Source organism: Globicephala melas, chromosome 7 (assembly GCF_963455315.2).
Source record: "Globicephala melas chromosome 7, mGloMel1.2, whole genome shotgun sequence".
Classification (NCBI taxonomy): domain Eukaryota; kingdom Metazoa; phylum Chordata; class Mammalia; order Artiodactyla; family Delphinidae; genus Globicephala; species Globicephala melas.
Genome location: NC_083320.1, coordinates 75,990,115 through 76,015,454, shown reverse-complemented (window position 1 = coordinate 76,015,454; position 25,340 = coordinate 75,990,115). Strand labels below are relative to the sequence as shown.

The 25,340-nt window shown below is 36.3% G+C and overlaps 1 protein-coding gene across 6 annotated transcripts in view; it reads left to right on the top strand.

Moving 5' to 3' along the window:
* GALNT13 (polypeptide N-acetylgalactosaminyltransferase 13) overlaps window positions 1–25,340 on the top strand; it is a 560,834-nt gene that overhangs the window by 486,200 nt on the left and 49,294 nt on the right. For all 6 annotated transcript variants that reach the window (XM_060302436.1, XM_060302437.1, XM_060302439.1 and 3 more), the window contains one exon: window positions 7,500–7,639. In XM_060302436.1, the coding sequence (XP_060158419.1) occupies window positions 7,500–7,639 (140 nt within the window). The remainder of the gene's footprint in view (window positions 1–7,499; window positions 7,640–25,340) is intronic.

Sequence of the window (25,340 nt, the reverse complement as noted above, 5' to 3'; positions counted from 1 at the left end):
CTATGGTTTTATCTCGTTCCTTCGTTTGGAACATACTCCTCTCTACCCTCATCTTGCCTAACTTTCTGTGTTTATTTCTATGAATTAGGGATGTTATGTCTTCCAGTGTTTAAAATGTGGCCTTATTTAGGTGACTTCCTATGGGGCCCAGCAGCACACTCCCCTCTGATCACTAGAGCTTTGTGTTCTTTATGCTCTATGCGGGCAGCATGTTGCCTTCTGCTGTGGCAGAGCCGACTACTGTTGGCTTGCTCATAGGCAGGGCTGGTCCCTAGCCAGGTTGATTGCCAGGCCTTGCCTGGTGTGGTGGCTGCTGGCCCCCTAGTGAGCAGGATTGGGTCCTGGAGTGGCTGGCTGCAGAGCCCAGTGGGGTGCAGGGCTGGTTTCTGCCTGCTGGTGCGCAGGGCCAGGTCTTAAGAGTGACTGGTTGATGACCAGGGATGTCAGGGTTGGTGCTAGCCCACTGATGGTCCAGGCTGGATCCCAGCATGGCTGACTCTGGGGCCCGGGGGTCATGGGACTGGTGCTGGCCTGCTGGTATGCATGGCCCAGTCCCCACTCAGCTATCTGCATACCTTGGGGAATTGGGGCTGTTGCTGGCCCCTGGCACTTACAGGGTAGAGGGAGGATTTCAAAATGTCACTTGCCAGCAATAATATTATAGGAGTAAAATGAGCCCCCCAAAATGGCTGCCTCCAGTGGCCAACTCCTTCTTCATCCCCAGAAGGAGGCCCAGTTGTCTCCTGCCTTTCCAAGATCAGCAAATGGGTCTAACCCAGGCTCCTTTCAAACTACCCTCTCTGGGCTTTGATTTGGATTGTATGAGATTCTGCATGAGCCCTTTAACAGTGAAATCTCTTGTTTCCTATAGCCTTCCCACTCTCCTGAACATAAGCCCTGCTGGTCTTCAAAGCCAGACATTCTAGGGGCTCATCTTCCTGGTGCAGGAACCCTGGGCTAGGTGGCTCAATATGGGGCTCAGACCCCTCATTCCTTGCAGAGAACCTCTATAATTGTGATATCCCTCCTATTTGTGGGTTGCCAACCCTGAAGTTTTGGGTTCTGACTATACTGTGTCTCCATCATTCCTACTAATCTTACTGTGGTTCCTTTTTTTTTAATTTTTATATCAGAGCATAGTTGATTAACGATATTGTGTTAGTTTCAGGTGTACAGCAAAGTGATTCAGTGATACATATGTACGTATCTATTCTTTTTCAAATTATTTTCCCATTTAGGTTATTACAGAATATTGAGCAGAGTTCCCTGTGCTACAGAGTAGGTCCTTGCTGGTTATCTATTTTAAATATAGCAGTGTGTACATGTTAATCCCAAACTCTCAATCTATCCCTTCTCCCCACCCAGTAACCATGTTCGTTCTCTAAGTCTGTGACTCATATCATACTATGTGGTTCCTTCTTTATGTCTTCAGTTGGAATAAATCTTCTGGTCATTTGCATAGATAGTTATTATGCAAATAGTTATAATTTTGGTTTGTCTCTGGGAGGTGAGTTCAGGGTCTTCCTACTCCACCGTCTTTGCCACCTTCTGACCTGCCCACACTTTTGACTATAAAGATCAGATAAACTTAAATAAATTGAGAAGTTGTCTGATATTTGATTGTTCTATGTGCTGTTGCTCTCAGCAGAAGCTGTGATCTTTGTACAATTCATTATCTCATTTTTATTCCGTTAAAATAAAATTGAAGTAATAATAGTAAATGATAAATTTAACAGATAATCACTGTGTATTATTAGCTGGCATGGGTCATCAGCCTCTTAATATAGTTCTATCCAGTGACTTCTCAATGAACGGTTATGAGCCTGGGTAACTTATATGCAAATTAAGAATGGGTAAAAATTAAAATGGCAGATTAAAAGAGTATTTTTAAATTAAAAAAAATATTCCAACTAATCTGCTAAACATCTGACACAATATAGTACTTAGATACTCTAGAATACAGTAATCCCTAGTTGGCTTAAAAATGATCTATCTTTTTATTACACTTGAGAAGAAAGAAATGTAGATCCTTATTCAAAAAGCTTTTGATGACAAGTTTTCAAAGAAAATAACAAAATAAGGACGATTTTCTCTCTATAAGGAATTTTGAAAATATCAAAAAATTCTTAGCTGAAACTATGTATACATATCTATAATAAGCAAGTATATTGTTAATATATCATTGTATCTATAAGTATATTAATATATCATTGTACATAAAAACTTTGTACAGTTTTAACTTTTGTGCTTAAGGAAAAAGATTTTTTAACGTTTTTTTCTTTTTTTTAGTAGCAAAGGGAATGTACTGTTTTTATTTTTCAGTTATTTTTGTTCCATATATTTTCATTCTACTCAGTTATAATGACAGTGTAATAAAAGTTCTTTATATTTTATTTACACTTCCCATATTTTATACAGACATAATTATTTCAATACAGCAATTATATTTTGTCAATTAGGTATACCATTGATTTACCTAAGAATTCTCTTATTGAAGGAAATTATTTCCCATTTTCTCCACTTTAAGCTATGCTGCAATATGTATTCTTATGCACAAAACTCTAAACTTTAATCTATAATCAGGCTATTGTGTCATCAGGTACTTTGATTATAGGTAACCAGAACTATTAGGCTTATTAGGTATCTACTTGGGAAGAACTTAACTGAGATTATTATGACCTTTTATCTATTATCTATTTAAAGAATTAAAGCATAATTGTTCTATGTATCTAAATTCAATACTACCGTGAAATAGATTTTAAAATGATGAATGACAGGTTATTAAATAAAATATAACTGCCCATAAATGTTATCATTTACCTATTAAGCAAACCTGCAAATGTAGAGTTACTTAAAATACTTTTTATTCTAATTCATCATGAAACTCGGTCAGAGCCTCTCCAGCATTTGTTCAAGTCCCATTGAAAGACTTACCTTAAAAACTTGCAACTCTTCTAAGTTGCCTTTGAAAAAAATCATAATTCATTGATTCCTTCTATTGCAACCTTCTTCCCTCACCCTATTCTATTTTTGTCATAGCATGTATCACCTTCTAATGTATTACTGTTTGCTTATGTTTCCTTACCCTAGAATGTAAACTCCATTGAGGAAGATACTTTTGTTCACTGATGTATCCCAAGTGCTTAGAAAACTGTGCCCTGTATATAGTTGGAACATGATAAATATCTGCTGACTTAATGTTGGCCTGGCTTATGCTATCTTTGCCTGCTTTTCTTTCCATCTGTTTCTTACTCCTGTATTGGCTTCACTGTCTTAGGCATTCTCTATATGGTAGCCTCAGCAGCTCCAGGCTTTAATCATCTTTACAGCTAGCAATTCCAGAAGAAACAGAGCTTCAACTTCCTAACAGTCCTAGAAAGTTGTCAGAGTATACTTTTATTAGCCTAGATAGTTCACATGCCCATTCCTGAGCCAATCATTATGATGGGTTGTTGAGTAAGGCTGAGAAATGGACTGCTTTGATTGTCTTGGGTGTTATTCAGAATTTGGCCTGCTGCAACAGCAGCATCCCCTGGGAACTTGTTAGGTATCCGGACTCTTAGGCCTACCTCTAGACCACCTGAATCAGAATGTGAATTTCAGCAAGATTCATTGGTGATAATGCCTTTATTCTTATCATCCCAGTGGAGCTGGAAAGGCAGGAAGGGGAACGCGGTCACCAAGACACACAAAGTGAAAGTGGGGCTGTGATCGTTGCCCAAAGAAAACCTGAATGCTCTTACCAAAATGCAGAATGGATGTTGGGCAGGCAAAAACAACAGGTGTCCATTAAAATACATAATATGTATTCAGTAATTATTATATACCACGCACTGTACTATGCCTTTTTCAGATATTATTTAGTATTCACACCATCGTACAAGATATCATCAGACAGAATACCTTAGGCTTCAAGAGATTAAATAATTTGTCCAAAGTTTTCGTTGGGGAGGCAATGAGAGAATAAACCTGTGATATGATATCAAGTACTAGCAAGTGTGCTGGAGAACAATTAAGCAGGATAGAGGGATAGAGCATTACCAGGATGATAGGAAGGGTGATCAATTTAGATAGGAAGGTTAGGGTGAGCCTGAGGAAGTAAAGTTTGAGCAAAGATTTGGACAAAGTGTAGGACAACTCACCTAAGTTCCAGGGTAATACCTTTCCAGACAGGGGGGAAAAAGAGAAAGAGAAAGCCAGTGTTGCTACAATGAAGTGAATACAGGTGATTAATTCAGAGAGATAACCAAGAGTCATTTCATGAAGAAGCTTTGGCCATGGCTAGGATATTGTCAATTATTTTTAGCACAGTGGAAAACTACTGGAAGCTCTGGAGCAGAGGAGCACATGATTTTATTTATATTTCAAATATATCGCCTAGGGAGCAGGCAATAGTAAATAAAGGATAGATGGAGAAATGTCAGATGTCAGGAGGACGAGTGAAGAGGCTACGGCAATGCTAGTCTAGGCAAGAGATGAGAGAGAGTGGGACCAGGATGGTAATGGGGATGGTAGAGGGGCTGGGGATATACAGATAGTCCCTGACTCATGATGATTCAACTTAATTTTTTGACTCTACTATAGCATGAAAGCAATATGTATTCAGTAGAAACTGTACTTCTCAAATTTGTTTTTGATATTTTTCCTGGCTAGCAACATGCAGTGTGATGCTCTCTTGAGAAGCTAGGCAGTCCCAGCTCCCAGTCAGCGTGCAATCAGGAGGGTGAACAACTGATATACTTAAAACCATTTCGTATCTACTCAATCATTTCTGTTTTTCACTTTCAGCTATTCTGTATCCATTCATTCTGTTCTTCACTTTCAGTACAATATTCAATAAAGTACATGAGATATTGAATAATTTTTTATAAAATTGGATTAATGTTAGATGATTTTGCCCACTTGCAGGCTAATGTAAGTGTTCCGAGCACATTTAAAGTAGGCTCAGCTCAGCTATAATGTTTGGTAGGTTAGGTGTATTGAGTGCATTTTGGACTTACGATATTTTCAACTTATGATAGGTTTTTCAGGATGTAACTCCATAGTAAGTAGAAAGATCCATATTGTGAATTGCTAATGAATTGAATGTGTCTGTGAGATAAAAGGAATACTCCCTTGTTTTTGCCTTGAGAAAATGGGTGGATATTTGTGCTACTTACTGAAATGTAGAACCTTGAAGATGGATCATGTGGGAAATCAAGAGGACCTTGTTGGACATGTCAAATTTGAGGCGCCTATTAGAAATCCCAGTAAAATTGCTGAGTAAACAATGGGATAAACTACTTCAGAGAGGTTTGGGTTGGCAATAAAGAGTTTGGGAAACAAGTGAGATAGTATTTTAAGCCATGGAAATGAATAATCTAATTCAGATTCTATTTCATAGTCACTCATTGACACAAACTAACAAAGGTCTCACCATCTTGTAGCTGCACATACAGGAGTATGAGGGCTGTAGCAGAGGAAAAGAGAGCTGATGGGTCTCAAACAAGTCCTTCTATTCTTACAACCAGAGGGACATTGGTCAGAACCAGTCAGATGTTCTTGCCTAACTGCAGCGTTCTGAGAAATGTGGAGGAATTGATGAATGTTTGGTGAGCACTTCTGTGTCTTACATAATATTGAATATCTTACCTCTAAGTAGGAAAATATCCATACAGAGGGGAAAAGGAATGCTTACCAAAATATTAAGTCCACAGTATTTCTGTGCATTTCTAATGGTAATAAGCTCAATAAGCTCTATCATTCTCCACCAACCACCCTTTGAAAAATCTGATGTGGGCAGTTAACATTTTCTCTTATCTCATGTAAAATATATGCAAATGAACCTTTAAACTTTCTTCCAATCAGGAAAGTGCTCATAAAAGCCTCCTAGGAAACAATTCTGGAGCCAGGAATACTAAATCTTAACATGATGAAAAGGGAGCATACTGATATATAAATAAGACACTTTGATTAAATTTGCCAACCTTGAAAATGAAACCAGAACCGTAAAACTAACTGTTGAACTAAGTCCTTTGAAGCAGCAGTGCCTTTTTTTTCTGGGTCCAATAGCATCTTTTTATAAGATTTTCAAGACTATATGTGTGGCTCTTAACACAAAGAGAAATTCTTTTCGTGATCTATTTTGTAAATGTTTTTGAACCTCTTCTTTTGAAAGCTGCACTCCAGATTGGAAGTTCTGGATAGAATTATTTTGAAAGAAAGTATTTATCTGTCTAAAAAGCACAAAGATCACATTGCTTTCATCCAAACACTAGCTAGAAAAATCAATATTTTATTTTAGAAGGAAATACTTTGGCTGCTTAAGCACAGCAGAATGCTTTCTAACAACAGTCAGACATTTAATTTTGAGAAAACAAAAATTCTGAAAGAAACAGGGGTGGTGGGGGGAGGGAAGGACTGGCAGGTGATTGAGCTTCAAGAGTATCACCTCATTTGAAAATAGTGACCCAAATAATGGTATTAGTTACAGACATTTCAATTTCCTAAACAGTTGTTCCTTTCTTACAAAATGACTAATTGGCTTTGCTGTTTGGTTGGGATAGAATATACTAAATACTGGCCCATTTTCTTCCTGTGCCAAAGTCTGGTTGCTTACTAGTCTTAAACATGTTAAACAGAGACCTTTTCAAAATAATCTAAGAAATAACTGTCATCTTATCACAGTTTAGTCATTTCAATTGTCATTTTAATATTAATGAGCAATTCATGTCACCATATCTTTTATATAAAAATTAGTGGCATTGTTATTTTAATTTCTCAACTAAAGAGCATTCTTTTATGATCTTCAATGGAAATATTCAGTCTATTATATGAAGTACAATTAAGCAATTTTAATACACATGTAAGTGTATTTCATTTACTTATGTTTCTTTATGCTTATATATTTACTAACTTACTCAAGGATTTGAAGTGGTTTATGCTAACTTGTAAAATAAGATAGGAAAAAAAATCAGTAAAAAAAATATTAGGTCTATGGTAAACCTAGATAGAATAAAAATTCAAGAAGGAAAATTTAGAACACATATGTGCCGTCCACTGTGAGGATTATATTTATGTAAATTTCTCATGAAATCCACAAGTGGTGAATAAATTATACTAAAGGAAAAATATGAGCAATAATAAAAAGTGAAGCTACTGAAATTTTTATTAAAGAGAAACAACCACATTATCACACAGCTCAATTAAGCTTTGATTGTGAGAGATTAAATTAATACCAAATTACACTTAACTAAGTTATTCAATCTAGGAAGTACAAGTACTTGGTGATAAATATTTGCATTTGAAAAGTCATAACCAATGGAAAACCTTTTAATATCCATTTAATGTACTAATTGGATGATACTAAGAAAATCAGTGTAGTAGCAGCTGCATATGCAATTCAATTTGATGAAATTTTAATTATAGAGAAAAAAACTGATAGCAAAGTAAACAGAGTGAAACAGTGCTGAAATGAAAATAGCACAAGCTGATTTGTGTGTTTCTCTGCAAAATTGCAGGTGTTGTCAAAGTGGATTATGGAGATGTGTCAGTCAGAAGAACACTAAGAGAAAATCTGAAGTGTAAGCCCTTTTCTTGGTACCTTGAAAACATCTATCCGGACTCCCAGATCCCAAGACGTTATTACTCACTTGGCGAGGTATGAATTATTTATTTTGGTTAAGTTATAAATATATTTTGCAAAAGGAGCAATTTCTAAGGAGCTCAATATTTTTTTTAACATCTTTATTGGAGTATAATTGCTTTACAGTGGTTGTGTTAGTTTCTGCTGTATAACAAAGTGAATCAGCTGTATGTATACATATATCCCCTCCTTCTTGCATCTCCCTCCCACCCTCCCTATCCCACCCCTCTAGGTGGTCACAAAGCACCGAGCTGATCTCCCTGTGCTATGCGGCTGCTTCCCACCAGCTACCGATTTTACATTTGGCAGTATATATAAGTCCATGCCACTCTCTCACTTCGTCCCAGCTTACCCTTCCCCCTCCCCATATCCTCAAGTCCATTCTCTACGCCTGCATTTTTATTCCTGTCCTGCCCCTAGGTTCCTCAGAAACATTTTCTTTTTTTTAGATTCCATATAATATATATGTGTTAGCATATGGTATTTTTCTCTTTCTGACTTACTTCACGCTGTATGACAGACTCTGGGTCCATCCACCTCACTACAAATAACTCAATTTCATTCCTTTTTATGGCTGAGTAATATTCCATTGTATATATGTGCCACATCTTCTATAGACATTCATCTGTCAATTGACACTTAGGTTGCTTCCATGTCCTGGCTATTGTAAATAGAGCTGCAATGAACATTGTGGTACATGACTCTTGGAATTATGGTTTTCTCAGGGTATATGCCCAGTAGTGGGATTGCTGGGTTGTATGGTAGTTTTATTTTTAAGGAACCTCCATACTGTTCTCCATAGTGGCTGTATCAATTTACATTCCCACCAGCAGTGCAAGAGGGTTCCCTTTTCTCCACACCCTCTCCAGCATTTATTGTTTCTAGATTTTTTGATGATGGCCATTCTGACTGGTGTGAGGTGATACCTCATTGTAGTTTTGATTTGCATTTCTCTTAACGATTAGTGATGTTGAGCATCCTTTCATGTGTTTGTTGGCAATCTGTATATCTTCTTTGGAGAAATGTCTCTTTAGGTCTTCTGACCACTTTTGGATTGGGCTCTTTGTTTTTTTGATATTGTGATGCACGAGCTGCTTGCAAATTTTGGATATTAATGTTTTGTCAGTTGCTTCATTTGCAAATATTTTCTCCCATTCTGAGGGTTGTCTTTTTGTCTTATGTTTTCCTTTTCTGTGCAAAAGTTTTTATTTTTTATGTCATGAATAAAATGCTTTAAGGGTTTTTAATCAGATCTATTTTAAATGACTTCTCATAAATATCACTGGGATTTGTAAAAAGAAAGAACATAGTTTAAGATGGCATAAATAGTATTTTCTTGTTTCTTTAGAGAACTTTAAAAAGTTCTCAAACTTTTTAGTCATATGGAACTTACACTTAAAATTTATTGTAAACCCATGAAGAGCATGAAGAGCTTTTATTTATGTGGGCTCTAATTATTAATATTTATTATGTTGAAACAAACTGGAAACTTTAAAATTTATTAATTTATTGAATAATCCATTACACAATATAAGTAACATATTTTTGAAAAAGAAATATATCTTATAAAGCAAAACCAAATAGTAAGATTAGCATTATTTATTTTTTTAAATTGCATTAAAAACTGGTCAAAAAAAGATAGGTGGATTCTTACAAATGCTTCTATATTGTCTATTATAACACACCATGTAGCCTACAGAAGACTTCTTGTACATTCATGAGAAGTGAGAGTGAAAAGTATTATCTTATTATTATCAAAATCATATAGACTTTGTGGACACACTGAGAACCCTTGATCTGCAGCATCCTTTTTCAAAATATTATTTTTTATAAATATTTTCACTTCTTTAATAAAAGTTTTTCACTCACACTCATCCAGAAAGCTACTTTTTCTAATTACCATGTGCAATTCAGAGAATAACCCTACCCTAACTTTATTATCTAGAGAAGAAAAGAATGCCTTTGTCTTCTTTATTTCTTCTTTCTCTATGACTTTTAAAATTTTTATTGGAGTATACTTGATTTACGATGTTGTGTTAATTTCAGGTGTACAGCAAAGTGAATCATACATATACATATATCCACTCTTTTTTAGATGCTTTTCCCATATAGACCATTACAGAGTATTGAGTACAGTTCCCTGTGCTATATAATAGGTCCTTATTAGTTACCTATTTTATATATAGCAGTGTGTTAGATATCCCAATTTATCCCTCCCCCCTTTTCCCCCTTGGTAACCGTAAGTTTGTTTTCTACATCTGTGACTGTTTTGTAAATAAGTTCATTTGTACCTTTTTTCAGATTCCACATATAAGCCCTACCATATGATATCTTTTTCTTTCTGACTTAGTATGACAATCTCTAGGTCCATCCATGTTGCTACAAATGGCAGTATTTTCTTTTTTATGGCTAAGTAATATTCCATTGTATGTACGTACCACCTCTTTATCCATTCCTCTGCTGATGGACATTTAGATTACTTCCATGTCCTGGCTATTGTCAATAGTGCTGCAGTGAACATTGGGGTGCATGTATCTTTTCAAATTATGGTTTTCTCCAGATATATGCCCAGGAGTGGGATTGCTGGATACTATGGTAGCTCTGTTGTTAGTTTTTTAAGGAACCTCCACACTCTTCTCCATAGTGGCTGGATAAGTTTACATTCCCACCAACAGTGCAAGAGGGTTACCTTTTCTCCACACCCTCTCCAGCATTTAGTGTTTGTAGATTTTTTGATGATGGCCATTCTGACTGGTGTGAGGTGATATCTCATTGTAGTTTTGATTTGCATTTCTCTAATGATTAATGATGTTGAGCATTCTTTCATGTGTTTGTTGGCCATCTCTACCTCTTCTCTGGAGAAATGTCTATTTAGATCTTCTGCCCATTTTTTGATTAGGTTGTTTGTTTTTTTGATGTTGAGCTGCATGAGCTGTTTGTATATTTTGGAGATTAATCCCTTGTGGGTCTCTTCGTTTGCAAATATTTTTCCCATTCTGAGGGTTGTCTTTTCATTTTGTTTATGGTTTCCTTTGCTGTGCAAAAGCTAAACGTTTAATCAGGTCCCATTTGTTTGTTTTTATTTTCATTATTTTAGGAGGTAAATCAAAAAAGATCTTGCTACGATTTATGTCTGCCTATATTTTCTCTAAGACTTTTATAGTATCTGGTCTTACATTTAGGTCTTTAATCCATTTTATTTTTCTGTATGATGTTAGGGAGTGTTTTAAGTTCATTCTTTTACACGTAGCTGTCCCGTTTTCCCAGCACCACTATTGAAGAGACTGTCTTTTCTCCATTGTATATTCTTGCCTCCTTCCTCATAGATTAGGTGACCAGAGGTGCGTGGGTTTATCTCTGGACTTTCTGTCCTGTTCCATTGATCTGTATTTCTGTATATGTGCCAGTACCATACTCTTTTGATGACTGTAGCTTTGTAGTATATTCTGAAGTCAGGGAGCCTTATTCCTCCAGCTCTATGTTTCTTAAGATTGCTTTGGCTCTTCAGGGTCTTTCTGTGTTTCCATACAAATTACAATGTTTTTGTTCAAATTCTGTGAAAAATGTCATTAGTAATTTGATAGGGATTGCATTGAATCTGTAGATTGGGTAATATAGTCACAAAATATCTATTATCTTTAGAAATTTAAAAATAACTGTACAAGCATATGTTCCTAATACATATTCAATTGCTCAAAATAAGAATTATTCCTTTATGAATTGTATGTTCCATACTGTTAATTTCCCACCTAATGGGGATTAGGTTTGAGAATCAAAACTAATTTAATATTGGTTGTAATTAAAGCATTTCAACAGCAATAATACATGCATTCCAAAAATATTTATTATGTTTGTTGAATCTGCCATTTTTATAGGTCATAACAGTAGAATATCTGAAAATTCAGTCTAATACTTTTTGGTGCATTTGCCAAGATATCTATGACTTTATCCACTCTATAACTATAAATATCACTTGTGATTAACTAGAAAATAATTAAAGAAAAAAATGCAATTTGTTCCTAGCTGAACTGTTTTTAAAGGCTGTTCTTCTGTGCCTTATCATTGCACTGTTTGCCAAATCTCCACTTACTCATCAGCCAGGTAAGTATCTCTCTATAGAATTTTTCAGTTTACATCTATTCAACATTAATCTGAATACTGTAGTGCAAAGGTTCATGTGGAATAACACTGAATATACTACTTTCTAGGTGTAACTTTAGTGACTAGTCCTGGGCCTCTGGTGTTTTGCGGTTTTTTTGTTTTCATTGGGAGGGTGTCATTGCTGTTTTCAAATATGCAGTATTCCCATGTTAGCACTAATGTCACAGGGATTTATTTATATTCAGTACATAAAATATATGAGTGTTTTTTAAACTGGAACACTGTTTGCATGTGAGTTATTATAATCTAGTTCTACTGAAGATCCCCAACAAAATATCTAACATTCATTTCTTTACTGAAAAGTTTGTTGGATCAAGTGTGAATCTGACTGTACCTTTAGAAGAAGGGAGTTTTTCTATTCTTGTAGTAGAGTATTTCTCCCATGGTAATCAATGGACCCAGCTGATGAGTAAACATTGATAACTCTTTCTAAAAGAAGGATGACCAGGGCCTAGATAACAAGACAGACATGAGTAAAGAGGGCTTTTGGAAATTCTCTGAGGCCACCGGGGTGACTCCTGAGCAAGATTCAGGACTCTGAAATGGAACCTAGATGTTTACTTCCATGTTAAAAATTCAGTTTTATGCTTTCCTGTACTACAGCAAGAAACCTAATTAACTGACTTTCTGAAAAAGTGAAAATGAAGTGTGGGAAAATTCCTTTATACAACCTACTGATTTTAAAGTAACTATCTTCTGTAATGAATCTTATAGAAATCGTCTGGAAAACTTTTAAAGATAGAGATTACACCTTTCAGGATTTTTGAAACATATCCAGAAGAGGCAGCACGTTGTACTGAAAAAACCCCAGGCTTCGGAATCAAGCAGAGGAGGGTTTAAATACTGACCTCACAGTTTAGGACTCAAGTAGCACTAGGTCTTCTCTCTGGTACCTGTCAGCAGCAGGAAGGTAATCATACAAGGTTATAGTGATGACTGAGGATAGAGAGCATCTACAACACCACCTAGCAAGAATTAGTACCAGCACCAGTAGTTACAGGTATTGTAATTATAGCTACTATTTATTGTTTTCTTACTATGTCAAACATTATGCTAGATGCTTAATAATAATTGCAGTATTTAAAAATCACAATTCCATGACTTAGGTTTTGTTATTATCCCCAATTAAATATGGAACCTGTATGGAGAAAGTTCACATGATTGACCTAATGTTCATAGAGCTAATTAAATATTGGAGTCAGGATTCAATACATTTTAGTCTGACACTAAAGCTCACTTTTTCTTATAACTAGAAGGAGAAAATAGATTATATTACTATATGTTATTCATTCAAAATGCTTTTATTAAATAAGAGATTAAACTAGAACCTGTGTTATATGCTAATGATGCAAAGTCAATAAGGAAAGACCTTTACTCTTAAGCCATTCTACTGAAATGGGGGTGGGGGGATGGCAAAAGAGCATCAAACAAACAAACAGATAAGAAATTAAGTAGAAATAAACATGTGGTATATAGGCATGCTATAAGCTGCTATTTCAAAAACCCAATAAATTCAAAACTCTATGAGATATATTAAGTTTTGAACTTTCTGGAATATTAACGTACTGCAGTTTTCCACTTTAAAACCATCCTAAAGAGATGCAATCCTGCACCTGTTTCCTTGGAAACAGAAGGACAAATTCACCAAGCACTGCTTTCTAATTCAATTTCGCCTAGTCATGTATACATAATTTGATGGACACTTTGATAATGAGTTCGGGATGAACTGTTAATGGACAACAGTCATTTACTTAAATCTTTTTCTTTCTTACTACCTGTCATTAACCATCAATTTAAAAATGTAAAAAACTACCTTTCCTTATATATGAAGGTACTATCTCTCAAAGTCTCAAAGTGGTATCAGGTGTCCAAAGCTACTTATCTAGAGGACAAAGTTATTTCTTTGTAGTAATTCATATGTACTCCTCACTTAATTTCAAATGAAATTGTTAGGATTTAACAATTTACAATTTCCTTGAGTTTCAGTGTTTTTCAAAGCCTAGATATTTAATATTGCAGTGCATTGATGAATATAAATATTTTCATGTCAATTTCTCTTTATAACTTTCCTAGTTGTATTGCAAGATAGAGGCAAACATGGTATTCAGTTTCTATTATCGTGTATTGTCACCAAAATAATCATCAGTATTGATATCAGATAGCTGTCTTAATTTCTTACATTTGCATTTTACTCAGGTAATTGAAATATTACTTTACCCAGCCCGTGAATTACATGCAGTTTCCAATGGGAAGTTAAAAGCTGTGCAATTGCTTTGAACTAAAACCTTTAATTAAGTAGCTTAATGAAGCATATGCCTTTTAGACTTAGTAAGCAGATCATAATGGAATAAGGAAGTAGAGCTTCTTGCAGCATTAAATTCTCTCTTAAGTAGCCCTTTAGCTTATGTATATTTAGCATGTCAGCTTCTGATCTTGTAAATGTAAAAGCTAATTCAAGTATAAGATTGAAAAATGGCTTTCTAAAGTAGTAATGCTTCACCCTAAATTTTTGGCCTCAGACAGGCCAGCATTTTGGAAAAATGTGAGCTGTATAGAACACAAGAATAGAGAGGGCAAGAAGGGAGAGAAGAGGATTGCTGGAGCCAAGTGACTTTTAACTCTTGGGGCTTAGTATTTGCATTTACATGTTGCTTGGAAGACGTTTTGACATTAGTCTCTGCATTTTGTACTGCCTGCTTGACCTCAGCACTTCCTTCTCCTCTTGTATTCTTTAACCTTATCAGCTAGTTAAGATCCTTGCACACACTGACACTGTATTCCTTAAATATTGTTAAAGAGCAAATTTAACTAAAAATAGACATCTATTGACTGCAGGGATTAAGGATAAAATCAGTTACTGCCAAATGCAGAGGCTAAAACCTTGAGAGTGTTACCCTTTCTGCTGGTAATCAGGAGATCTATTTATAAATTCACCATCTTCTTGACCCTTTAATAGGATAACCAGTAAGAAAGCCTCATTTTATACAACTTGGCACAAGTGGGGGCATTCTCTCTGCCCATGATGATATTTCCGAAACTCTTTGGGACCAGTAGCTGATTTTCATCCCAGTGTAACTAAATATGCACATATACAGGCAGAATATATTACTCTTCATCAGATGTTAACCTTAAAGAATGTTGGGCTGGGTAACCCACCTATGGACAAAATGAGCAAGTATCCTACTAGAAAAAATTTTTTTTGTTTTTACTTTACACTGCTGATAAATAAATTAGAATCAATTCTATCACTTAAATATGTATTGGCACAAACAACTGCAACAAACTATATTCCAGTTAGGCATATGAATTCTCCTAGGATTCTTGATTGCTTTTGTTATCCACCAAAATAAATGAAATTGTTCAGTTTTCTGTATTCTTTACTGTTTTGTTGAAGGAGGTTAAGATATCACATACTTATAATTTTTAAATCTCACAGGACATTCTAAACCCAGGTTTACATAAGAGAAGTCAGCTTGGGTTTGTTAATTAAATAGATTTTGCAAATCTGTGTAAAACCATCCTTCTGATTTATTCATAATTTGGTAAAGAGAAAATAAATATACTTAAATGCATATTCACTGCAATTAATTACATGCAAATATTAACATTAAACTCTGGAATGCACTGCAAATGTGCCAATTTCCTTCTTTACAAAGTAAAGAGAAACCAAATGAGGTTGACATATTTAAAATAATGAGTAACATAATGTGCAGTTGAAAGATAAGCATGTGTTGGAGTAATTAAAGCCCCAAAAAAGCTAGTTTAAGTTTAGACTCTTATTTTAGAATGAAGCTTACCTGTTAGTTTTGAAGTTCAAAGGTGGTGGGGGTGGGAGTTTATGACTCTTTTTTTAGAATTGGAGTTCTCATTGTTGCTTGCTGTTACAATCCAGCAGAGGGAGCAAAAGCTAATGAACAAACCATGCAAGTGGTAAGAACATTACCAATGATACTACCACTGAGTAGAAACATTTAGAAAAAGACTTGCTGATTTCAAACATCAAAACACAAGTGGGAAAAATACTCCCAAGTTTATGTCATGAAAGATTGTTCTCAGGCAATAAAAGATTATGTGTAAACAAAGAAATGTCAAAGCAGACAACAAAGTTAAAACTACACTGGCCCTACACCATATATTCAAAGCTATACCACAACATAAGGAATGAGTCACAACAATTTCTCAGAATGCAGAACTACCCATATGTTGATACAGGTTGGATTCTGTAAGGAGTTTCTATGGATGAAGTTCCTCCATGTTTGTTTGCCTAGATTTTTCTCAGGATTAATGAATGGCATGATCAAGCAATTGGTGTTGTCAGGTAATATGACACCAGTGACAAGATCAGGATCTTTCCTGAAATTTCATTTCTCTGCTTAAATAACATTCTTTGGGAATATATATATTTACCTCAGTTCCAGAGTGTTCTTACAATGGTTCTGATTTTAAAATCATGCAAAATCATCCTATATCTGATCATCCTTTGCATCTCAAAAGATGAGATGCATAGTTTGAACTTTCCTGTATGCCAGTATCTTATATTGTGCATTAAGATTTGCTTGTTGAAGACTGTCAGAAGACACTAGTGACTCTTTTTATGTTTGAAGAAAATATTACAGATTCCCACTGTTAGGCTCATTGACTTGAGAATAACCTGATGTACATCAGGCTGCCTTCTAGGTGTACATGCATTTTTTTAAAAAACTCTGGATATCATAGGACTACTCACAAAAACCTCTCAGATACTGTCTCTATCCAGATGATATGTCCTTCTCAATTTTTTAAGATGGGTATTGCTAGCCCTGTTCCCTGACACTCCATATTTGTATCCAATGTCATGATAGCCAGAAGTCATTTTCATGACAGGGGCCCAACAGTCTGACAGACACTCAGCATGGAAACCACTTTGCTTCTACCCTTTTTTTTTTTTTTTGCGGTACACGGGCCTCTCACTGCTGTGGCCTCTCCCGTTGCGAAGCACAGGCTCCGGAAGCGCAGGCTCAGCGGCCATGGCTCACGGGCCCAGCTGCTCCACGGCACGTGGGATCTTCCCGGACCGGGGCAAGAACCCGTGTCCCCTGCATCAGCAGGCGGACTCTCAACCACTGAGCCACCAGGGAAGCCCCTGCTTCTAGCCTTTTTGACCTGCTTCCTCAGGTCTGATCCTAGGCCCCTTTCATGTTCCATGTGTCTTTGCCACTGTCTGGATGACCTGTCATTTACCTTTATTCAACTAGAACTTAATCCTCCTTATAGGCCTCCTTTCTGAACAACACTGCCTGCCTACCTGTCTGGATGGCAGGACCAGGCAATTCCCAAACTCACTATAATAACTTTCAATAACTTATTTGGACAAACTACTTAACCTCTTTGTATCTTAATGTTTTCATGTGTAAAATTGGGGTAATAGGTTGGTTTTGAATTAGTTATTACACATAAGTGCTTGGGACAGTTCATGGCACATACAATTACAATTATAAATAATAATAATTATTGTGGTGGTTGTGGTGCTTGCCATTCCTGTCTCATTCTGACAGCTTTCCTAAAACCACTGACTCCTAATTATTTCTAGTCTCCTAGAACCCATGTCCAGCCAGCCTCACCAGATTCAACTTGGGTTCCTATACTATATCCTCTTAGCACCTGCTGCATTCTAAGGGACAATTAATATTACATGTCTGGAAACCATCAAACCAATTTTTAGAAAAGTTAGAACATGTCATGAATAAAACAGACTCCTTTTCATGAAGTCCCCAAAATGAGTCTATTCTGGAATTCTGAAAAAATAGCAGCAGCAGTGACATACTGTTTTGAAACTCTTTGAATTCCTCCATTGAGGCAGAGAGAGCATCCAGGTTAGCAAAACCAAAAACTGATGGACAACTTTAACAATAAAATTAGGTGACAAGGTATTCTCACCAATCCCAAAATATGACCGGTAAAATTCATGACCATATGATAATACAATCATTGCAGTAGGAAAAAAGGGAAGCAATGGGGTGCCTGATGGAAATGAGACCAGGATAACACCTGAGTTGCCAATAGATACTCATGAGAAATTGTTTTATGCCAATTTAAAAATAGTAGTTGAAACTGGGAGAAGTGTTTTCATAAAATCCAATGTGCAAGTCAGTGAAAAGTCCCCTCTCTAAATGTCTGAACGGTCTGAAAACTCTGCAGCCTGTGAATTCTTACAACTCAATAACTGAAGCTCTTTTTCAGGAGAAACTTCAGGGAATAAAGCCCAGCTTATGGAGGTAGGGACAACAGTGACAAAGTCCAGATAAAAATGGGAGAGGGCAGGGGGGTGGCGGTAGAGACAAGATAGCAGAGTAGAAGGACTTGAGCTTGCCTCCTCTCACAAAAACACCAAAATCACAAATAACTGCTAAACAACCACTGGACTTGAAAAAAGACTGGAATGTACCAAAAAAGATACATCTAAAAGACAAAGAAGCCACAAGGAGACAGTAGAAGGGGGGCCCATGTGCAAAATAATCAAATCCCATACCCACTGAGTGGGTGACCCACAAACTGGAAAATAATTACATCATAGAGGTTGTCCCACAGGAGTGAGAGTTCTGAACCCCACATCAGGCTCCCCAGTCTGGGGGTCTAACATTGGGAAGAGGAGCCCCCCAGAGCATTTGGCTTTGAAATCCAGTGGGGCTTGATCGCAGAAACTCCACAGGACTGGGGGAAAGAGAAACTCCACCCTTGGAGGGTATACACCAGGACCCATGGAAAAAGCAGGGACTCCATAGGAGCCTGGGCCAGACCTACCTGCTAGTCTTGGTCTCCTGGAGAGCAGGGGGGTGGCTATGGCTCACTGTGGAAAAGAAGACACTGGTGGCAGAAGTACAGGGGAGTACTCATTGGCATGAACTCTCCAGGAGGCTACCATTTTGTCACCAAGTCCTGGCCCCACCCAACAGCCTGAGGGCTTCAGTGCTGAGATGCCTCAGGCCAAATAACCAACAGGGTGGGAACACAGCTCCACCCATCAGCAGACATGCTGCCTAAAACCTTCCTGAACCCACAGCTGTCCATTAAACACACTCCTTGACATGGCCTGCCCACCAGAGGGACAAGACCCAGCTCCACCCACCTATAGGCAGGCACCAGTCCCTCCTACCAGGAAGGCTGCACAAGCCTCTTAGACCAGCATCACCCACCAGGGAACAGATACTAGAAGCAAGAGGACAATCCTGCAGCCTGTGGAACTGAGACTGGAAACAGAGAAAGTCAGACACAATGAGATGGAAAAGGAATATGCACCAGACAAATGGAAAAGATAAAACCCTGGAAGAACAACTAACTGAAGTGGAGATAGGCAATCTCCCTGAAAAATAATTCAGAGTAACGATGGTAAAGATGATCCAAGATCTTGGAAAAAGAATGGAGGCACAAACCGAGAAGATACAAAAACAGTTTAACGAAGAGATAAAGAACAGAGTTGAACAATACAATAACTGAAATGAAAAATACACTAGAAAGAAATCAGTAGCAGAATAACTGAGGCATAATAACTGATAAGTGACCTGGAAGACAGAAATGGTGGAAATCACTGCTGTAGAACAAAACAAAGAGAAAAGAATGAAAAGAAAAGAGGACAGTCTCAGAGACCTCTGGGACAACATTAAACACACCAACATTTGCATTATAGGGGTCCCAGGATGAGAAGAGACATAGAAAGGGCCTGACAATATATTTGAAGAGATTATAGCCAAAACCCTCCGTAACATGGAAAAGGAAACACTCACTCAACTCCAGGAAGCACAGAGTTCCATACAGGATAAACCCAAGGAGGAACATGCCAAGACACATATTAATCAAACTTACAAAAATTAAAGACAAAGAAAAAATATTAAAAGCAACAAAGGAAAAGCAACAAGTAACATGCAAGGGAATCCCTATAAGGTTATCAGCTGATTTTTCAGCATAAACTCTACAGGCCAGAAGGGAGTGTCACTTTAAATATATTTAAAGTGATAAAAGGAAAAAACCTAAGAATATTCTACCCAGCAAGGCTTTCGTTCAGATCTGACAGAGAAAACAAAAACTTTACAGACAAGCAAAAAATAAGAGAATTCAGCACCACCAAACCAGCTTTACAACAAATGCTAAAGGAACTTCTCTACGTGAAAAAGAAAAAGCCACAACTCTAAACAAGAAAATTAGGAATGGGAAAGCTCACTGGTAAAGGCAAACATTTAGTAAACATAGGAAACCATCCACACACAAATGATATCAAAATCAGCAATCGTGAGAACAGGAAAATACAAATGCAGGATATTGGAAACACATTTGAAATTAAGAGAACAGCAACTTAAAACAATCTTGTGTATATATATATAGACTGCCAAATCAAAACCTCATGTAACTGCAAACCAAAAATCTATAATAGATATACACACAAAGAAGAAAAAGGAATACAAACACAACACTAAAAGTCATCAAATCACAAGAGAAGATAATAAAAGAGGAAGGGAAGAAAAAGACCTACCAAAAGAAATCTAAAACAATTAACAAAATGGCAAGAAGAACATACATATTGATAATTACATTAAATGTAAACGGATTAAATGCTCCAACCAAAAGATGTACACTGGCTGAATGGATACTGAAACAAGACCCGTATATAAGCTGTCTACAAAAGACCCACTTCAGAGGTAGGCACACATACACACTGAAAGTGACAGGATGCAAAAAGGTATTCCATGCAAATGGAAATAAAAAAAAAAACTGAAGCAACAACACTCGTATCAGACAAAACAGACTTTAAAATAAAGACTGTTAGAAGAGACAAAGAAGGATACGACACAATGATTGAGGAATCAATTCAAGAAGAAGATATAACAATTATAAATATTTATGCACCCAACATAGGAACACCTCAATACATAAGGCAAATGCTAACAGCCATAACAGTAACACAAGAATACTGGGGGACTTTAACACCCCGCTTACACCAATGGACAGATCATCCAGACAGAAAATAAACAAGGAAACACAAGCTTTAAATGACACACACAACAATAGACCAGATGGGCTTGATATTTATAGGACATTCCACCCCAAAGTGGCAGAACACAGTTCTTCTCAACTGCACACAGAACATTCTCCAGGTTAGAGAACATGCTGGGCAACAAAGAAAACCCTGGTAAATTAAAGAAAATTGAAATCATATAAAGCATCTTTTCCAACCACAACACTATGAGATTAAAAACTGAACACAAGAAAAAAACTGTAAAAAACACAAACATGTGAGGCTAAATAATATGCTGCTAAGCAACCAATGGATTGCTGAAGAAATCAAAAAGTACCTAGAGACAAATGACAATGAAAAGACGATGATCCAAAACCTATGGGATGCAGCAAATGCAGTTCTAAGAGGGAAGTTTATAGCAGTGGATTCTTACCTCAGGAAACATGAAAAACTGCAAATAAACAACCTAACCTTACACATAAAGCAACTAGAAAGAAGAGCGAACAAAACCCAAACTTAGTAGAAGGAAAGAAGTCAGAAAAATCAGAGCAGAAATAAGTGAAACTGAGATGAAGAAAATAATAGCAAAGATCAGTGAAACTAAAAGCTGGTTCTTTGAAAAGATAAAATTGATAAACTTTTAGCCAGACTCATCAAGAAAAAAATAAAATAAAATGAGAGAGAGGGCCAAATCAGCAAAAATTAGAAATGGAAAAGGAGAAATTACAACAGACACCACAGAAATACACAGGATCATAATAGACTACTACAAGCAGCTACAGGCCAATAAAATGAACAACATAGAAGAAATGGAAAAACACTTAGAAAGGTGAAACCTTACAAGACTGAACCAGGAAGAAATAGAAAATATGAACAGACCAATCACAAGTACTGAAATTGAAGCTGTGATGAAAAAACTCCCAAAAAACAAAGTCCAAGACCAGATGGCTTCACAGGCAAATTCTATCAAACATTTAAAGAAAAGCTAACATCTATCCTTCTGAAACTATTCCAAAAAAACTGCAGAGGAAGGAACACTCCCAAACTCATTCTTTGAGGCCACCATCACCCTGATACCAAAACCAGACAATCACAAAAAAAGAAAATTATAGGCTAGTATCACTGATGAACGTAGATGCAAAAAATCCACAACAAAATACTAGCAAACCTAATCCAACAATACATTAAAAGGATCATACACCATGTTCAAGTGGGATTTATCCCAGGTATGCAAGGATTCTTCAATATACACAAATCAATCAATGTGATACACCATATTAATAAACTGAAGAATAAAAACCATATGATCATCTCAATAGATGCAGAAAAAGCTTTTGACACAATTCAACACCCATTTATGATTAAAAAAACTCTCCAGAAGCAAGCATAGAGGGTACACAGGCCATATATGACAAACCCATAGCTATCATCATTCTCAACTGAAAAGCTGAAAGCATTTCCTCTAGGATCAGGAACAAAACATGGATGTATGGTCTCACCACTTTTATTCAACACAGTTTTAGAAGTCCTAACCATGTTAATCAGAGAAGAAAAAGAAATAAAAGGAATCCAAATTGGAAAAGAAGAAGCAAAACTATTACTGTTTGCAGATGACATGATACTATACATAGAAAATCCTAAAGAGCTACCAATAAACTACTAGAGCTCATCAATAAATTCGGTAAAGTTGCAGGATACAAAATGAATACACAGAAATCTCTTGCATTCCTATATACTAACAACGAAAGATCAGAAAGATAAGTTAAGGAAAGATCTCATTTACCATTGCATCAAAAAGAAAAAAATACCCAGGAACAAACCTACCTAGGAGACAAAAGACCTGTACTTGGAAAAGTATAAGATGCTGACGAAAGAAATCAAAGATGACACCAAGGGATGTAAAGATATACCACGTTTTTGGATTGGAAGAATCAATATTGTCAAAATAACTACACTACCCAAGGCAATTTACAGATTAAGTGAATTCCTATCAAATTACCAATGGCATTTTTCATAGAACTAGAACTTAAATTTTTTTAATTTGTATGTTAACACAAAAGACCCCGAATAGCCAAAGCAATTCTGAGAGAGAAAAATGCAGCTGGAGGAATCAGACTCCCTGACTTCAGACTATACTACAAAGCTATAGTCATCAAAAGTGTGGTACTGGCATAAACACAGAAATATAGATAAATGGAACAAGATAGAAAGCCCAGAAATAAACCCACCCATGTATGGTCAATTCATCTATGACAAAGGAAGAATATACAATGAAGAAAAGAGTCTCTCCAACAAATGGTGCTGGGAAAACTGGCCAATTACATGTAAACGAATGAAACATTCCCTAACACCATACACAAAAATAAACTCAAAGTGGTTTAAATATCTAAATGTAAGACCAGATACAATAAAACTCTTAGAGGAAAACATAGGTAGAACACTCTGACATAAAACTGTAGCAATATCTTTTTTGATCCACCTTCTAGAGTAATGAAAAAAATAAACAAACAAACAAATGGGACCTAATTAAACTTAAAAGTTTTGCACAGCAAGGAAACCATAAACAAAACAAAACGACAACCCACAGAATGGAAGAAAATATTTGCAAACAATGCAATGGAGAGGGATTAGTCTCTAAAATATACAAAAAGCTCATGCAGCTCAATCTCAAACAAACAACCCAATCAAAAAATGGGCAGAAGCTCTAAATAGACATTACTCCAAAGAAGACATACAGATAGCCAATAAGGACATGAAAAGACGCTCAATGTCACTAATTATGAGAGAAATGCAAATCAAAACTACAGTGAGGTTTCACCTCACACTGGTCAGAATGTACATCATAAAAAAGTCTACAAGCAATAAATGCTGGAGAGGGTGTAGAGACAAAAGGGAACTCTCCTACACTGTTAGTGGGGATGTTAATTGGTATAACCACTATGGAGAACAGTATGAAGGTTTCTTTAAAAACTAAAAAGAACTACCATATGTCCAGCCATCCCACTCCTGGACACATATATGGAGAAAACCATAATTCAAAAACAAACATGCTAATTGCAGCACTATTTACAATAACTAAGACATGGAAGCAACCTGAATGTCCATCAACAGAGGAATGAATAAAAAAAGATGTGGTATATATGCAGTGGAATATTACTCAGCCATAAAAAAGAATGAAATAATGCCATTTGCAGCAACATGAACGGACCTAGAGATTACCATACTAAGTGAAGTAAGTCAGACAGAGAAAGACAAATGTCATATGATATCACTTATATGTGGATCCTAAAAAAATGATACAAATGAACTTATTTACAAAACAGAAACAGTCTCACAGACTTCGAAAACAAACTTATGGTTACCAAAGTGGAAATGTGGGGGGAAGGATAAATTATGAGTTTGTGATTAACATATACACACTACTATATATAAAATAGATAATCAACAAGGACCTACTGTACTGCACAGGGAACTCTACTCAATGCTCTGTAATAACTTATATGGGAAAGAATCTGAAAAATAATACATATAAAATATATATATAATATATATATAATATTATATATATATATAACTGGATCACTTTGCTGTACACCTGAAACTAACACAACATTGTAAATAAACTATATTTCAGTAAACATTTTTTAAAAATAAAAATGGCAGAGTTGAACAGAACCAAGAGACTTCAAAAAACAGAAGGCAATTTTTTTCAACTCTTCAAAAAAATACGGGAACAGATCTAGATTTGTGAAGTTAGAAATGGTCTCCAGTGTAAACATTTCCTGTAGGTACAGCTGGAAACATTTATTCTTAAACATACCCAACGGGTAGCTGGGAAATCAGCTTTGCTATGAAAACCTCCTAACCTTTCCACCAGCACTGAGTTTTCAAAATGATTCACAAAATTAACAGGCTTCTAGTTACCAACTATTCTGTTGTGTTTTCCTGATAAGGGGAGTTTCAGCCCTGATTACACATCTGAATTATCGGGGGAGCTTTTAACTGTATTCTGGTCCTACTCTAGACCATCTGAATCAGAATCTATGAAGGTGAAGCAAAGTAGAAGTACATTCTAAAAGCTTTCCAGGTGAGTCTACAGGGCAGCCCAGGTGGAAACCACTGAAAAAGAAGTTGCTCAAAAAAGGAAAAGTAACTGTAATGTCACCATTCAATATCAAGACATGCCATACCTTCCTCCAGAATGGTGTTTGCCAAACTTTGCACATTTTAATCACCTGGGGAGACTTTACAACACCTGATGGACAGGTTACACCCTATACCAATTAAATGAGAATCATCTGGGCATAGATACCAAGCACCAGAATAGTTTAAAGATGTCAAGTGATTCCCCCCATCAGGAAGGAAGGGAGGGAGAGACAGAAAAAGGGAAAGAAAGAAAGAGACAAAGAGAGAAAGAGAAAGGGAGGGAGGGAGGAAGGAGGAAAAATTACTTCCTAATCAAATTCTCCCTCTTAAAAGATCCAGAGAATTTGTTTCCTGAAAGGAAAAAAAAAAGGAAAGGAAAGAATAGAAAAGGATCACTACCATAAGAATAAAGATAATAAAGAG